At 44.5% G+C, this 17735-nt stretch overlaps 4 protein-coding genes across 4 annotated transcripts; 3 read left to right on the top strand and 1 right to left on the bottom strand.

Annotated features, from left to right (window-relative positions):
- The first annotated feature begins 13 nt into the window (after positions 1-13).
- On the top strand, positions 14-4567 carry BcCHSI. Its single transcript, XM_024694912.1, has 4 exons — positions 14-664; positions 1039-1247; positions 1317-3181; positions 3229-4567. The coding sequence occupies exons 1-4, from the start codon at positions 646-648 to the stop codon at positions 3926-3928; spliced, it is 2793 nt and encodes a 930-aa protein (XP_024550705.1). The 5' UTR covers positions 14-645; the 3' UTR covers positions 3929-4567.
- A 2767-nt stretch (positions 4568-7334) lies between these two features.
- BCIN_09g01220 (hypothetical protein) lies at positions 7335-9239 on the top strand. The gene has a single exon (XM_024694913.1). The coding sequence runs from the start codon at positions 7634-7636 to the stop codon at positions 8939-8941; it is 1308 nt and encodes a 435-aa protein (XP_024550706.1). The 5' UTR covers positions 7335-7633; the 3' UTR covers positions 8942-9239.
- Positions 9240-9278: 39 nt separating this feature from the next.
- On the bottom strand, positions 9279-11488 carry BCIN_09g01230 (hypothetical protein). The gene is made up of 3 exons (XM_024694914.1): positions 10675-11488; positions 10417-10619; positions 9279-10032 (listed from the first exon to the last, which is right to left on the bottom strand). Exons 1-3 carry the CDS (start codon positions 11025-11027, stop codon positions 9536-9538), a joined length of 1053 nt encoding a protein of 350 aa, XP_024550707.1. The 5' UTR covers positions 11028-11488; the 3' UTR covers positions 9279-9535.
- Positions 11489-11635: 147 nt separating this feature from the next.
- Positions 11636-17708, top strand: BCIN_09g01240 (hypothetical protein). The gene is made up of 2 exons (XM_001547803.2): positions 11636-17567; positions 17623-17708. Exons 1-2 carry the CDS (start codon positions 12142-12144, stop codon positions 17627-17629), a joined length of 5433 nt encoding a protein of 1810 aa, XP_001547853.2. The 5' UTR covers positions 11636-12141; the 3' UTR covers positions 17630-17708.
- The last annotated feature ends 27 nt before the right edge of the window (positions 17709-17735 follow it).

Here is a 17735-nt window from a genome sequence, read left to right on the forward strand (position 1 = left end):
TTACTCAGATACTGATACCCAGCGTCATTTCTGAGAGGGCAGGGAAATCTGCTCCGTGCCATCCAACTTCACCCCCAAGCTCCCACTATCGATATCAATATCGATATCTGATAATGTGAAACCTTCGAACTGTCCATGTATCACCACAGAGGACGACTCGACGAGATACGTGATAGTCACCACCATGTACGAGAGGTGCAAGGGACATTCAAGGATTGCTTTGCCTTGGCAACCACTTTCTCAACACCCACTCTGTTTGCAATCCCTACCGATTTTCTAACATCCTTTTTAATGCGCGGCCCTCCTCAAGGTGAAACCACCTCTCACAAGTGAATTCCATCTTACTCGGAACAACCTAAACCAAAAAAAGGCGTCCTCTCTTCCAAACTCTGTCTTCTGTGCCTTCGTATCCTGACTCTCGCGGCACAAGGAAGGAAAGAATAGGGGCGAAGAAAAGCTAATCCCAACCCTACGCATCAATACCGTCCGTCTGCAACCTTGCACATCGTCCCTAGAGGATTGACGGCAAGACATTCCCAACTAAGCGTGAGCCCATCGCAAGGAACCTCATTTTGCTCCCACGCAATCCCCTTCACCCCACAGATCTCATCACAAATAGGACGGTTAATTTGATACATCGATACCATGTCCTATAATCGATTAGGTATGTCCTCGTCCTCCTATCTAATTTCGCACATCTCTTCTCCACCTTCCAAGCACACATTATCCGAGTTTCGTGTGGTGATGGCAGTGAATGATTCTCAAAACTGGAATCAGATCGTATTGTTGTCTTAAGACCATTCACGTCGGCCAGTGTATCCAGTTTTGCGGCGCATAGCAACCAACACGAAAGGGCACGCTCGAGTTGAACTTTGCTGCGGAAGAAGGATTCCTTGATGGAACACTGAATCACTTTAAACATCCAATTTATCCTCCTGCTAGGACAGAAACATCATTTCTTCTTGTGAAGAAACCCATTTACGAAATACACATTTTTGTTTATTTACAATAAACCTTTCTAATATTCAACCTCCACAGATCCGGCGGGCCAAGGCCAAGACGATTATTACAATATGAATAATAGACATCAATCGCCGCACCCTCAAGGGTACCAACTAGAAGATGCGCCATATGGCAGACCAAATACTACTTCACCCGGTCCTGGAATGCACAATCTAGAGATACCTATGGGTCCTGGGGCACATAGAATTGGAACGCCGAGTGATCAATTGCAAGCTCAACCATCTGTAAGTACATATTTGGGTGTGCCTTGTGCCTGCAGAGAGATGTGATCTTAGCTAACATGTATCATGCAGTATTCGGTCGAACATTTAGATCAAAATCAATACCATCAGCGCATGCCCCTCAATCCCAGTCAAAGCTACGACTCGGAATATTCTTTAGATCCTAACGCGCATCACGATGCTTACTACCAACCTCCATACCAACCCTCTCCTCATGAAGAACACCCTCTACAGAACTATGCCCCAGGGCAAGACCCCTACGCTTACAATGATGATGATGACCATCAACCAATTCTACAATCGCATGAACCTTATGGGCCAGATCCGCACTCAGCTAGTGGCACTGATTACAAAGGTGGTTATGACGGGACGGTACAATCTCCATCAGCGACACCTGTACCTGCGTTAAGAAGATACAAGACGGTCAAGGAAGTCCAACTGTTCAATGGAAATCTCGTACTCGATTGTCCGATTCCTCCCAAGCTTTTAAATCAAGTCAATCATGCACCACCGCCGGAGAGAGATGAGTTCACACATATGAGATATTCAGCCGCAACATGCGACCCCTCTGAGTTTTTTGAGGAGCGCTTTACATTGCGACAGAAACTCTTCGCAAAGCCTCGACACACAGAACTCTTCATCGTTGTCACAATGTATAATGAAGATGATGTATTGTTTGCTAGAACAATGCACGGAGTATTCAAGAACATTGAATTTATGTGCACTCGTAAAGACAGTAAAACATGGGGCAAGGATGCTTGGAAGAAGATCGTAGTGTGTGTGGTCAGTGATGGACGTGCCAAAATCAATCCAAGAACAAGGGCTGTTTTGGCTGGTTTGGGGGTTTATCAGGACGGAATTGCGAAGCAACAAGTCAATGGCAAGGACGTGACAGCACACATCTATGAATATACGACTCAAGTCGGAATTTCTTTGAAAAAGGATATTGTTACACTCACACCAAAACAGCAACCCGTTCAATTGCTTTTCTGTTTGAAGGAAAAGAATCAGAAAAAGATCAACTCTCACAGATGGTTCTTCCAAGCCTTTGGTAGAGTACTTGATCCCAACATTTGTGTACTCCTCGATGCTGGTACAAAACCAGGAAAGGACTCAATTTATCATCTATGGAAAGCTTTCGATTTGGAACCACATTGTGCAGGAGCTTGTGGTGAGATCAAAGCTATGTTGGGCCCAGGAGGAAAGAATTTGGTCAATCCATTGGTTGCTACCCAGAATTTCGAGTACAAGATGAGTAATATTCTGGACAAACCTCTTGAATCGGCATTTGGGTTCATTTCGGTGTTGCCAGGTGCTTTTTCTGCATATCGATATGTCGCGTTACAAAACGATAAAACTGGAAATGGACCACTGGAGAAGTACTTTGCAGGAGAGAAGATGCATGGAGCAAACGCGGGTATTTTTACTGCCAACATGTACCTTGCCGAAGATCGTATTTTGTGTTTCGAACTGGTATCAAAGAGAAATTGTCACTGGATCTTACAATACGTCAAGTCTGCTACTGGAGAAACCGATGTACCAGATACAATGGCGGAACTTATTTTGCAACGTCGAAGATGGCTTAACGGAAGTTTCTTCGCTGCTATCTATGCTCTTGCTCATTTTTATCAAATTTTCCGAAGTGATCACAGCTTTTTACGAAAAATCATGTTTTTGATTGAATTCACATATCAAACTATTAACATGATCTTCGCTTGGTTCGCTCTTGGTAATTTCTTCTTGGTTTTTCACATCTTGACTACATCTCTCGGAAGTTCTGACTTACTGGGTAACGTTGGTGTAATTCTTGGTGTTGTTTTCGAATGGCTTTACTTGTTTACGCTTTTGACCTGTTTTATTCTGGCGCTGGGAAATCGACCTCAAGGAACGAACAAAGTTTATATGTCTATGGTTTATTTCTGGATCATTATCATGATGTGAGTATTTTCTGCTTTGTCTAATTTTCTCCTACTGACTGTAATAGATACCTAATGTTTGCTTCGATTTTCATCACGGTTAAATCAATCCAAACTCAACTTGCTAAAGACGAATTCAACTGGACGGATATTATCAAGAATCAGATCTTCTATACTCTGATCATTTCTCTCGCCTCAACTTATCTACTCTGGTTCATTTCTTCCTTTTTATTCTTCGACCCATGGCACATGTTTACATCTTTCCTTCAATACCTTCTTCTCACTCCAACATATATCAATATTCTCAACGTTTACGCTTTCTGTAACACTCACGATATTACATGGGGTACAAAAGGAGATGACAAAGCCGAGAAACTTCCATCCGCTGTGCTCAAAGCTGGTGGTAAAGTCGACGTCAATATTCCCACCGACGACGGTGATCTCAACGCCCAATATGAATCGGAAATGCGCAAGATTCAGATCAAAGCTCCACCTGAGAAACGTGAATTCTCGGCAGAAGAGAAGCAAGAGGACTATTATAAATGGTTCAGATCTTCGGTAGTGTTGTTCTGGTTGGTTTGTAATTTTGCACTCACGAGTGCGGTGCTTAGTACGGCGGGCTTGGAAAAATTTGGTACCGGTACTGATGATACGACGAAGAGTACGATTTACATGGCTGTGGTTTTATGGAGTGTGGCAGGATTGAGTTGTTTCAAGTTTATTGGTGCGATGTGGTTTTTGATTGTTAGGATGTTTAGAGGTGTTTAGTGATCTATAGGGAAGAGATGAGGGAGGGATGAGGAAAATGAGGTTTCGAGAATCGAGAGTTTAAGATATGAATGCACTGGACATGCAATGAATGGATAGGATAGGATAGGACAAAGATACCCCAGTTAGCGGAGGTTGGTAGGGGAGGTGGTGCATACACTTTATATGTACTCGCATGATTTTACAAATTTTTTACTTCTTTCATGATTCATTAGGAGCGAGGGGATTTGGGAATTCTTATGATTGCATGACTTATATTACTTGGTCTCTTGTGACGGAAAGGGGGGTGATATTCTATGTGTAGAATGGATGGAGTTTAGGGTGGAGGGGGTAAGCGTTGTAGATGAGGAAAGGAGAAGGAGTGTAGAATATCAAGAGAGAGTTGGGGGGTTATGAATGTGGAATATGGAATACGAAATATGAATAACAATTTTTTTTGGGAAAGGGGGTTTTTTATGAGTGTGAATGATATGTGATGTGTTATGTGTAGTATGAGATGTGGGATATAACAAGCGGGAAGTAAAACCGAAGTAGGGGGAGGATGTAGATACCTAGGTAGGTAGAGGAATATGCATAGATAGATAGATAGTAGGAAGGAGACTCTACAAAATTAGCACCGAGTTAATCTTGAATGGTTCAGTTGATTGTGGAGATACTATATATAGGGAGGTAGGTAGGAAGGTAGATAGGTAGTTTGGTTAAGGTTTTTGAGGTTTCCGAGTGCATGTGCATGATCTGGGAGTGGGGTGGGGTTTGATTGTCTGGGTTAACCGAATCGAATGGATCGGAGGGGAAGGGAAGGGAAGTGTCCTCAAGATTTGAGATTTGAGATTTAAGATGTTGGGTGAGTGAGTGAGTTTCTTGATATATATTTTTCCTATCTAAATATTCGTTTTGATAAAATCCACATATATCCGTATGATAAATTCATCAATCACCATTACCATTACCATCACCGTCCCCATCCCCAATCTCCCAGATTCAAAATCACAATGCATCTCATCCTGCTCACCTGCCACGCTATTTATGTTTCCGGACCGCCCGAGCTCGAATCCTCATGGCTGCTCGCTCCCTTCCAAAAAGACGGCCGCGAACACTTGACATTCATGAAGCATATTGTGCGTGCGGCGGAATTGTGGAGGGGGGACGAGAATAGTTTGTTGGTTGTTAGTGGGGGGTGTACGAGGAGGGAGGTGGAGAAGAGTGAGAGTAGGGGGTATTTTGAGGTGGGGGTGCGGATGGGGGTGTGGGGGGAGGGGGATTTGGAGAATGGGAGGATTGTTTTGGAGGAGGCTGCGTTGGATAGTTGGGAGAATTTGGTGAGGGGGTTGGTGGGGTTTTGGAGGGCGACGGGGGCGTGGCCGGGGAAAATATCGATTGTGAGTTTGGGGTTTAAGAGGGAGAGGTTTTTGGAGTTGCATTGTCGGGGGTTGGGGCTGGGGTTGGAGGTTGAGAGGGGAGGGAAGGGGGGAGAGGAAAAGAGTAGGAAGGGGAAAGGGAGAGGAGTAGAAGTTATCTTTGAGGGAATCAATCCGGATTTTATGAATGAGCAGAGTGCGGAGTTTGACGCGGAGAAATGCGAAGATACGCTGAGAGGAGAGAGGGAGAAGGGGTATGGTGAGTGGAAACGAGACTTGTGGGGCACGGGGAGGGTGTTGAGGGGGAAGAGGGCAGGGAGGGATTGCTGGGGTAGGGAGGGGGAAGAGAGGAAGTTGTTTGAGTGTGAGAAGGAGAGGGCGAGGAGTGGAGTAACTACGAGGTGGTTGGAGCGGGGGGAGGGGGTCAGGAGCGAAGAGGTTATTGAGGAGGGGGCGGTTTTGCCTTGGATTGGGTAGGGATGGGGTTATTGTGAGGGGGGTTTGGCTGGAAGATTTTGTATATGGTATTTTTATTCTTGCTTACTACTCATTCCAAACTCGAGATTGGAAAGTTTGTTTGTGATGCTGTTTATTTAAACTGTATATCTTTGGGGGGGGGGGGGGGGGGGGGGGGATCTTGGAAGATGGGATTTCTCTTTGATAGCCGGCGATTGAGTCTGTTATTGTGGAAAGGCTTGATAGAATTGTGATTGTGTTTTTTTCTGGTTCTATTGGTTTCCATTTTTTGGAGGCGAGCGGGGGGGGGGGGGGGGGGGGGGGGGTTCTGATGGGAATCTGTGTATGTATGTATGTAAGGTTATATATAGATGACTGAATAGATGGAAGAATAGATAGATGAATAAACTACATAAAATTACCGCTTGCGAGGATTGAAAGGCGGAACAGGCGAAAGGGGAGTTTTAGGGAGAAAGAAAAGGGGAGATAGAAAATTGGAATAGTAGAAGATATGCAACAGATCTCAAAGGATTTCTTGAATGTTGATCGATGGATTGGAAACGAGACGGAGATTTTTACCATCCTTTATCTTCATTTAATCTCGATCGTTATCTTTATCTTGAATTTATAGATCTTGGATGAGTGTGGGTGTCGGAAGAGTCTTATGAGGTATTGCTAGGCTAGATGGACATTTCTTTCCTTGATACTATATATATATATATATATTATCTAGAAAGGAAAACGAGAAGGTTGGAGCTAGCACTAGATGCAATTCGCTTATTGTGGCAGGAACGAACTCTTCTACACGAAAGGAGGGATATAGAAAGTTGTATAGCGAAAGTGAAATTGTCTTTTCTCTGTTCGAAATTTGTCCTTGATTGTCGTTCAAGGGAATTATATACCTTGTGCTGTCCAAGATGAATCGAAGGTGCTAGTATGGTGAATTGTGTGTATGCCTCTGATGGTTTTCCTGGGTGTTCTTTCCTTGTTTACACTTTTAGATATGATAACGACGACGATTATGATGATGAAAGGATAGAATGAATTTTTCTTGCTGTAAGAATAAGAATTGAATCTCGAGAGGTGATAATGATGATGATACAGACTTTTCTCTTCTCTCTCTTCCTTTCCATTCATCGATAAATAAAATATGTGTGTTTGGCATCAAGAAGACCAGTTCTAATTAGTTGATATAATTCTACATTATCTTCTCTCACACTTAAGCCTTTGGTATTGGTTTGCATTTCCTCTCTCCTCGTATACTGTCTCAACTTCATCTGGAAAATACTAGAAACTCATGCCCAGCTAATATCAATCCACTCTTCATCCATTCAAGCTCGCTTCACTTGGGATTCTTCAACCTTTGGAGTGCAACTACGTCTTTCAGCTAGGCAACTTGACACTTTGAAGCATTAACTTAATACATCTTAGATATGTGCGAGAGTTCTCTCGGCTGAATCAGACGATAGTGTGCGTTCTTGCTGTAGTTGTTCTTGATGAGGATGACACTTCTTCCTTCATACCTTCCTATTCAATATCTACCCTCTCTTTTTCTATCTTTAACTTCATCTCATTTCGTTCAAGTGTCAGCTGATCATCTCAGACATCAAAGCATGATCAAGATATTCACAACTACCACCGAGAATTCACTTTCACTTTTCACTTCAAATTAGAATAAGTGCGCTTTCGGAATCAATCACTGTACCGGTCTTCGTTTCGACCTCTCGATTTAAACTTCAACCTTCTACCTCGTTTGTAAAATTCTCAACCCCATCAACTGCACACTCATCTTCAATATAAAATTTGCATCACAAACCTTTTTTATCTTCCCCCTCGAGAAAGAACTCAACAAAATCTGCATATCTCATCACATCATATCACATTCACAAAAATGTCCCCCATAAAAGATGAAAGCGCATCTCCTTCTCGTTCTAGTTTCGTTCCGCCATACATATCTGACTCGGAGCCAGAATCGGATTCACTTTCTCCGCCGCCAAGAGATGATGAGCGCGGATTTATGAGTGGATATGCTCGCACTTTGTATCGGAGCAGACGCGGATATAGAGGTTCTTATGGTTATAGTCGGGTTGTACGACCGCGTGAAGACGATGATGAAAATGGAGGCGAGAATGAGGACGATGAGGGTGTGAATGTATATGATGATGGGTATGGAGATCTAGAGGATGATGGTGAGGATGATGGCGAGGAGAGAGATGACAACGAGGAGAACGAAAATGAAAATGGAGATTCCGACCAGGAGATCAAAGACGAAGATTCATCAGAGCCAGAACTCGAACTCGAACTTTCAATCGAAATTGACGATATCCCCATCAACGTTCCCCAAACTCAACAAATCCTACTTTCAGACATGGAAGGTTCCGAAAATGAACTCGACTCTGATAGAAACTCCACAACCGCATCTGAAGATTGGCGCAACATGGACTTTAACCAAGAAGATAAAATTCTCCCTCCCCTTCCCCCTACTCAGGAGGAAATATTGGCTGCAGTTGAAGAGGAGCTACAGAAGCAAATAAGTAGAGCTGTTCACGAGGATAAAATCCGTCAGAATATGGCTGCCGCCAATCATAGACCTACTCCTGATCCCAGTCCTACTATTCGATTTTTCGCAATCGGAGCAGATATGTGTGAGGAATTGATGGAAACTATATGTTCGGATGCGAAATTTATTGGAATAGGTAGATTGGATGGATGGATGTTTTGCGTTGATGAGAAAGTTGAGGGAGCGTGTTGTTATCGAAACATTGTACCGATTTCGGATTTGAAGAAAGAGGAAGTAGAGGCAGAGGCAGAATATAATACTCTTGATAAAGTCGTCTATGGAATCATATGGGAGGTTCATGAGAATACACTTTATACACTTCTGGAACTGGGTAAGAAGGACTGGGAACCACAATTTGGAATGGCGCGTGTGGATGTTGTGAGGTTGGAATGCGAAGGGGTTGGACGCGCGTTTGGGATGGGGTGGGGATTGAAGAGGGGATTGAGGGAGGTGGGCATGGAGAGAGATGTGGTTGTGTTTACGGGGGTACCTGGGGGTATGGGATTGGGAGAGGGATATAATGAGAGGGTTAATAGGGGGATTGTGGAGGGTTGTATGAGGGGTATTCCGGATGAGTGGGTGGAGAGTGATGTGAGGATTTGGGTGCAGTATCCTGATGTTCCGGTGCAGATGAAGTAGAGGTTGGAGATGGAGATGAGGGAGAGAGGCTGAAAGGGTTTGTCAGAAGGTATTTTGGAGGGAGCGAGAAGACGTTTTAGTAAAACATATGAGGAAGACTTTCTCTGGAGTGGAGTGGAGTAGAGTCTTAAAAAGTCAGGTATGCTTCGTACCATGATTTCACAAGCTGGTCTGTGGGTAATCTTATGGTATATCCCATCGTATGATTGAAGAAGGGGAAGAAGTACATACATACATCAACTTTAGACTTTACAACGAAGAGATAAAGAGATTACTTCTGTTCGTTTCGGCGGGGACATGGGAGAAGCATCTTCTTTCATAAGAGTAAAAAAAGCCATGGATTTAATTTAGAGTGTTTCTAAAAAGGCTGAACATGAATGAGAATTACTTATACTTAGACATGTACAACTATCCTCTTGAATGTTGGGAAATAAAATTGTGGCTTTAATACCTAGTATGTAATGATGTGCGAGACGAAGTAGTAAAAGGCTTGACAAAAAGAGAAGTGCTAGCAAAATTGGTATGAATTTCAAAGGAGAGCATCTACAAACTCCTACGGTATAGCGTAAACCTCCCCTTCTCCCCCCTTTGAAACTAAATTTTCGCCTGACTACCCGTAGCTACCTCTCCCACTTTTTCAGCCAAAGTCTCGTTTACAAACTTCACCGTATCACCGAGCATATCCTTACTAAACGCGTGGCCTACCCCGGGATAGACTCGGTCGTCCAGGAACAAGGCGCCTTCCTTCCACCACCCTGTCTGCGCATCGGTGGCATTTTTTAAAAAGTCCAAAAAGGGCGCAGAACAATGGTAGGGGACTAGTTTATCGTCGCCGCCGGAACAGACGAGGATGCGTTTGCGGGTGAGTTTTTGGGCGAGGATGGGTGTGTAGAGGGATTGGGCTTGAGGGGATGGTGGGGAGGTGGAGGGAATGGGAGATGTTCCGAAGAGCATGGAGGCGGGGTCCCATTTTTGGAGACTGGAAATGAGGGCGGGCGGAAAGTCTTTGCTACCTGGGAAGGAGATGCCTGGGGGTGAGGTGGAGGTGTAGGTGGGACGTTTGGAGAGACGTGCTCGGTCGGTCATTATTCCTGGGGTGGGTGTTAGTATGGGTTGTGTGGTATGCTGGCTTGTTGTGTGTTTATTCTCCTCTTTTTGTGCGTGTCGAGGGGGTTTCTATGTAAAGAGCGAATCTGCTTTTTTCTTCTTCGCTTGGATCCTTTATCGATGGTGTCTATTGCTTGCTGAATTTGCCTGGTGATATTATGTGGTTCTTGGGTGACTATTCCCATTTTCCCATATGCATGTTTCACTCGAGAATCTCCTTTTCTTTATATCAAAAATGGAAACATCTTATCTCCCGATGCTCGGGTTGACCAAGTCTATGCTCAAGCCTAGCGTGGAGACGCAGATATTTGATCATGCAACGTGTGCTGTGTCTTTCTGGATCCTATTGTTTATGAAAGCGGACTTACGCAAGTAATCAGGACATCCAATAATCACAACACCAGCGGTGACTCGAGGATCTGCGAACAAAACTTGCCAAGCTGAATGCCCTCCAAGAGAAATACCCAAGACAAGATGTTGGTCGATGGAAGGGGAATCTTTGGTATTGAAGACATAGGAAGGCAAATGATCTATCAGGAGACTTGTATCCATTGCCGTGCCATGAAATATACTATATCGAATGAGCCATTTTTTGTTCAATCCACGAATACTACAAGGCATCGAACCTGAACATATCTTGAGCATGAGTTTCATTACCATCTCTCCACGATTCATTTGCTAAAGAATTGACTTCTCTGCTTCCGTGGTTTCTTTGGTCAAAAGCAACGGCGATCAAACCAACCGTTCGATCAGAACCCGAATGTTGATTCCATTCTTGAATACACGTGGAAGCTACATTTTCCATGATTTTCTTGGTTTGGAGTCGTGGATGGAGAAGCCAGAGACATGATATGGATGTACATGATGGGGATAGTTCCTCGAGGCCATAAACGGTTGTTAGGATACCAGCGATGTGAAAGGTTTTTTCTGATATAGATACAAGCGGAGAGGCATTCTCAAGGGGGTTAGGGGTAGCCATGACGATTGAAGCGAATAGTGATACTCGAGGATTGGAAGCTAGATGGGGGGGGAAGCGAACACCCGTTTGAACAATGCTATGTATGTGTGTATGTATGTATTAAGCTCGGATGAGATTATCAAGGTTTAATAAGGTGCCACCGTGTAGGATGAACGAAAGAGTGGGGTTGTGAATGCAATGCAAGATCTTTTAATCTTTGAGATCTTCACTCCACTTACTCGTGGCAAGGGGTCTATCTGGTTGAGTTAGTCAATAGCAATCAGTCGTTTGCAGACGTCTCCCTCCTCTCCCTGTGTCTTCCCCAGATAATGCTCAAGTTTGCTCGTATACCTAGGCAGTATTGGCGATAGAAATAGCAATCAAACGAGCAAGTTCTACAGATATACACACACGTGTCTCTATCATCTGCGTGACTTATGTATCCTCTGTATCATATTCCCTGACCCAATCCGTCTTTTTTCTAGAAGACGAAGAAGGCGCGCCAAATGGCCAAACGATTTAAAGGGGATCTACGGTGTACGGTGACCCCTAGTCAAACGACATTTCCTATGTATCTCACTGCAATCCCTGGGCTTGGGTGGGAGATTGGATCCCTATTTTCTTTAAAAGACCATCCAGGAATTCTAATAATAATAATAATAATAAATCCCTGGTCGACTTTAATTATTCCTCGAGTGGTTACATGTACCTTTTGCCTCTTGTAAGATCCTCCCTTCGTACTCGAGTAGGGACATCAGAAACATTTTCAATTGGCAAATCTCTCGCTCATTCTTTCGGTTGGTGTACTCTGTTCATCACTACCCATCTGCTCGAGTATCTAGGGTAATCATTGAGCGTTCGAATTCAATCAATTGGAAACGATCAACAGACCCATCATACCGTGGTCCCCCCCTCAAAGCCAACCAAACTCCCACACCCTTGAGACTTTCAATATTGTATTTACAACCTTGAACGGGAATTCGATTAAACTCTGCAACTTACAACACAATTGCTCACAATGAACTTTGCGATATACATCTAATAGCACGATACTGTCCTCACCGGACCTCACCTTGGCGGATATCGAGATTACCTCCAGAAAGAACCCCCCTACCGCCAGAACCTAGAGTTTACAATGGCACAAAGCACAACAGGCTCAATCTCACCATCTACACGAAGTCCACGCTCGCATTCGCCTATAAATACTCGTGGAAATGGAGCTGCAACTGGACGACCGTCGGGTCTGCGGACTGTGAGTTCTGAGAAGCCTGGAAATTCACTCAATCTGGCTATACCTACACCGACCTCAAATGGAGCAGGCAATATCTCTGAAGAGGCGGTCGATTATGTGAATGGCGGCATTCCACATCATACCCCCATAGCTTCGACATCAGATGCCGTCTCTCCTGGAACATCTGTCAATAATACGGGCGCCAGCTTTTCCCCTGTCCCTCCCCCATCTTCATTCCCTCATGAGAGCCATTCTACAACGAACGGTATATCCACTCCAACCGGCAGACGTAGTGTGTCATTCGCTAGAGATATGACGACTGTTGAAGCTCCAAATTCCGCACGACAAGATTCATGGGGCATAGAAGATAATGATACGCCTGCGAGGGATAGGAGAGGTGCATCTATAATGTCGAAATTGAAGGCGTTAGCTACACCAAGTGGGATGCAAGGCCATGGCAGAAGTCAAAGCACACCTACGAATTATTTCGATGAAGGACTTGGAACAACACCCATTGCTACGAACATCCCACAAACATTACACGAGGAGAGTAGTGATGCAGATGCGGAAGAAACTGCAGATGAGGGTGCGTCCAATCAACCAGCGCGCATAAGAAAGAAACGCCGAACGAGAAGACCACAGGAAGAAGACAGTGCGCCCAATACACCCAGGTTTCGTGCTGGGCCATCGGATTCCCCAGCTGGAAGTCGGTCATTTTTCTTGGGTAGGCGGGCAACTGATGGGTCTTTGGAACCCAGGGGCCATTTGTCAGAAGGCGAAGGGCGTGATCGTTTCAACGGGAAAAGTGCATGGCGACGAGGGAGTTCATGGATGCCAGGCCGAGGATCAATTCCTGATACGTCACCACAAGCACAAGATTTTGCCAATGGCGATGGCGCAAGATCAAAGAGACCAAGTCAATTCAGAAGAGTGACAGGACTTGGGGGACAAAGTGAGGGCGAAGCGCAAATGCCTAGAAGACCAGGGTATTTTGGCGCAGAGAGAGCTAGTACTTTTGGCACTCAGAAATGGCGAATGATAAAGCATAGCATGAAATTCTTTGCCAGCAAAGGCAAAAAGGAGGACAAGGTTGACTATCTTAAATCTACTGAACTCATGGCGGAATTACGGGCTGGCGCCCCTGCAGTACTCATGTTTGCTAGCATGATGCAACGCGATGAGCATGGAAATAAGAGAATCCCAGTTCTTCTTGAACAACTGAAAATTGAGATTACGGACAGCAAACCCACCGACGAGGATGCAGATGATTCGGAGAGGCATCTAGTTTTCCGAATTGAGCTTGAATACGGAAGTGGTCCAAATCGAATGAAATGGATAATTCATCGTTCTCTGAAGGACTTCGCCAATCTACACTTGCGCTATAAGCTCCAAGGAAATAGTGATAAGTACTTAGGGAACGAAGCCCACGCGCGACCAAAGCAACCAAGATTTCCAAAATCCGCATTCCCCTACTTCAGAGGTGTTCGAGGACTAGGAGAGAGTGATGAAGATGAGGCTGATAATGTTCGTGCGGAGGAAACAGCTGGCGAGATGACTCACGGCGACATAACCCATGGCGAGGCCACGCAAAGTGAGGCAGAACCAAAACGTAAGATCAAGAGGCGTCCATCTATGAGTGCTGCACGAAAAAGTACTCGTGCCATCTTGGATTCAAGCGGTAATGCAGTCAGTGCTGAAAAGCAGAAGAGGATATTCAATGAACGTCAGCGAAGAAGATTGGAACAGTATCTTCAAGAAATGATTCGATGGCTCATCTTCAGAGCGGATAGTAACCGCCTTTGCAGATTCTTAGAGTTATCTTCGATGGGAGTACGTTTGGCTGCTGAAGGTAGCTACCATGGAAAGGAAGGTTATCTCGCTATTCAATCGGCAAAGGGGCTAGATGTCAGGAGAATACTCACGCCTAATAACTTTTTCGATCGTCATTCTCCAAAGTGGTTCTTGGTTAGGCACAGTTATCTTGTATGTGTCGAGTCCCCAGAAAATATGCACATCTATGATGTGTATTTGGTGGATGGAAAGTTTGAAATACAGAAGAAGAGGAGAAAGATATCTGAAATGGGTAAAGGAAAAGCGAAAGTGAAAGAGGAAGTTTCACAAGCGGGTAGATCTGCTAAGCACCCTCAACACCACAGTCTCAAACTTCAAAATTCCGAGCGCAAGATAAAGTTACTGGCCAAGAATGAACGTCAACTCAGACAATTCGAGGAGTCGTTAAAATTCATGGCCGCTAACACACCATGGGCGAAGCAACATAGATTTGGTAGTTTCGCTCCAGTGAGAACTGGTGTTACTGCGCAATGGCTTGTAGATGGTCGTGACTACATGTGGAATGTTTCTCGAGCAATCAATGAAGCAAAGGATGTGATTTATATTCACGATTGGTGGCTCAGTCCTCAACTTTACATGCGAAGACCTGCTGCCATTAGTCAAAAATGGAGACTTGATCGTTTGCTACAGAGGAAAGCCAGGGAGGGAGTCAAGGTTTTCATCATTGTTTACAGAAACGTTGAAGCTGCCATTCCTATCGATTCTGAATTCACAAAGTTCTCTATGTTGGATTTGCACCCCAATATTTTCGTACAACGATCGCCCAATCAGTTCAAGAAGAATCAATTCTTCTTTGCGCATCACGAAAAGATTTGTATCGTCGATCACATCGTTGCCTTTGTTGGAGGCATCGATCTTTGTTTTGGTCGTTGGGATACCCCTCAACATACTGTGGTGGATGATAAACCTACTGGTTTTGAGCATTCCGATTCGCCCAAAGATGCTGATCATTGTCAGCTCTGGCCAGGGAAAGATTATTCCAATCCACGTGTTCAAGATTTCTACAAACTCAACGAACCTTATGCAGAAATGTATGATCGTTCCAAGACTCCTCGGATGCCTTGGCACGATGTTGCTATGCAAGTCGCCGGTCAACCTGCTAGAGATTTGACTAGACATTTCGTACAAAGATGGAACTATGTACTTAGAGGTCGTACACCTACAAGACCAACGCCATTCCTTCTTCCACCTCCTGATTACAATCAGGCCGAATTGGAAGATCTTGGTCTCACTGGAACTTGTGAAGTTCAGATTTTACGTTCAGCCTGTGATTGGTCCCTAGGTCTTACGGATACCGAGCATAGTATTATGACGGCTTATTGCAAGATGATTGAAGAGTCGGATCATTTCGTCTACATGGAGAATCAATTCTTTATCACAAGTTGTGAGACGATGAATGTAAAGATTGTCAACAAGATCGGTGACGCGATTGTAGAGCGTGCTATACGCGCTTATCGAAACAATGAAAGTTGGAGATGTATGATTCTCATTCCACTCATGCCGGGATTCCAAAATACAGTGGATGAACCCGAGGGAACCAGTGTGCGTTTGATCATGCAATGTCAATTCCGCAGTATCTGTCGTGGTGATGGGTCTATATTTGGACGATTAAAGAGTCAAGGCATTGATCCTGAGGAATTTGTGCAATTCTACAGTCTCAGAACATGGGGCCGAATCGGTCCAAAGAAGATGGTTGTTACAGAGCAATTGTACATTCACGCCAAAGTTATCATTGTGGACGACAGAATTGCCCTGATTGGTTCTGCTAATATCAATGAGAGATCTATGTTGGGTAACAGAGACTCGGAAACTGCAGCGGTTGTTCGAGATACTGATATGATATGGTCAACAATGGATGGTAAACCATATCTTGTTGGGAAATTTGCCCATGAATTACGCATGCGTCTTATGCGAGAACATTTGGGATTGGATGTGGATGAGATTATGGAAGATGAAAAAACTCATGAATTGGACCGTGAAGAAGAAGAATTCAAAGCACAGATGGATGGAATATATGACGACGAGGAAGACGATGTTAGCGACGGTAGTCCATCGCCGGCCAAGGGGGTTTCCAACGAGTTCTCTACTCGTGTTGCGTTGAACGAGAATATACGCAGCTTTAATCATGATGTTGATTGGGAACAAGAAGGCAATCCAAACATACAACCTGAAAAGTTCAAGCCATTGACCACGGATAAGAGAGTTACAAATAATGCAACTCATGCAGCAGATGTGGACGGTGATGGGACCGATAAATATAAATCTCTATCACAAACAGGACAAACGAGGGGTAGAGATTCTATTCTTGTTGAAGGCGGTCGCGAAGTGCTAGTCACTGATGTTGCTCCAGAAGGCAAGGGTACTTTGAATCAGCCTAAAAGACCTCATGCGCGATCTGTGCCACCTCCAAGAAAGAACAGCTCGGAAAGTGGAGAAGGCTATAATGGACTGCCACCACCTCCTCAGCTGGTAAGGAGAACGACAGAGCAGCTTGGCCTTTCGCAACTTTCTCAATTGCCGGCCTTACCTGTCATGGATGATACCGATATTGGTGGCCCACCTATAACCATAGATGCTTCCGGAAATACTGTACCCAAACCTTTCAATCCTTTGACGGCTGACATAAAGATGGCACAAGTACACAAGGACTGTATGCGTGATCCATTGAACGATTCTTTCGCGGACGAAATTTGGCAACAGATCGCTGAAAATAACACTAAGATCTATCGCAGAGTCTTCAGGTGTAACCCAGATAGCGAAGTGACGAACTGGCATGAGTATAGGGATTTTGTTGCTTATGCAGAAAGATTTTTACAAGCACAAGGAGGAGGTGGAAAGACTAATGAGCAAGAGGGACAAAATGCAACCAGTCGACATGGACCTCCAGGTTCAAGCTCAACTGGAAATCCTCTTTCTGAAAAGGTAAAATTGAATAGTCAAGGCGGCACTCATCCTCTTGGAACAGTATCTGAATGGGTTGCTACCGCCAATGCAGAGCATGATGCTCGAGCAGCCATCCATACATCTGATGAGAGTCGTCTGGGTCAGTATGACGGTATTGACGAGAAAACTGCAGCTGGTAATGAAGCTGTATCTCCAATTGGACCAGCTGGCAATGAAGCATTCCCTGCTCTCGACGCTACTGCTTTGGGTGTGCCTCCCACTAATGGGACAACCTCTCAAGCTAGTACACGCAAGACTACCTTCTCTACGACGCCAACACCCAACGGCGACAGAAGAGAAAATACTAGTGCTATGAATCAAACTGGATCAGTTAGGAAGAGACGTCGTGGCACTACGAGGGGTAGCCGGAAGGGATTCTCGGGAAGTGATGACTTGCTCTCTACTGAGGATGTGGAGGATCTATTGGCGATGATTCAAGGTCATATTGTCGTATTTCCTTACGATTGGCTTATCAGGGAAGAACTTAACTCCAATTGGCTTTACCAAGTCGACCAAGTCGCTCCTCTACAAATTTAGTAAGTTGATCTTCCTCCTTGAAATACACTCGACATTCGCTAACCCGTGAAATAGTAACTAGTATTTAATGGCAACGCTAGATAGCGCCTTGTATATTTCATTTCATTTGTGTACAGCTTATAATATAACAAAGAGGAGCATTCTCATGGGACGGCGTTTCCGTACAG

This window comes from Botrytis cinerea, chromosome 9 (genome assembly GCF_000143535.2).
Source record: "Botrytis cinerea B05.10 chromosome 9, complete sequence".
Lineage (NCBI taxonomy): Eukaryota > Fungi > Ascomycota > Leotiomycetes > Helotiales > Sclerotiniaceae > Botrytis > Botrytis cinerea.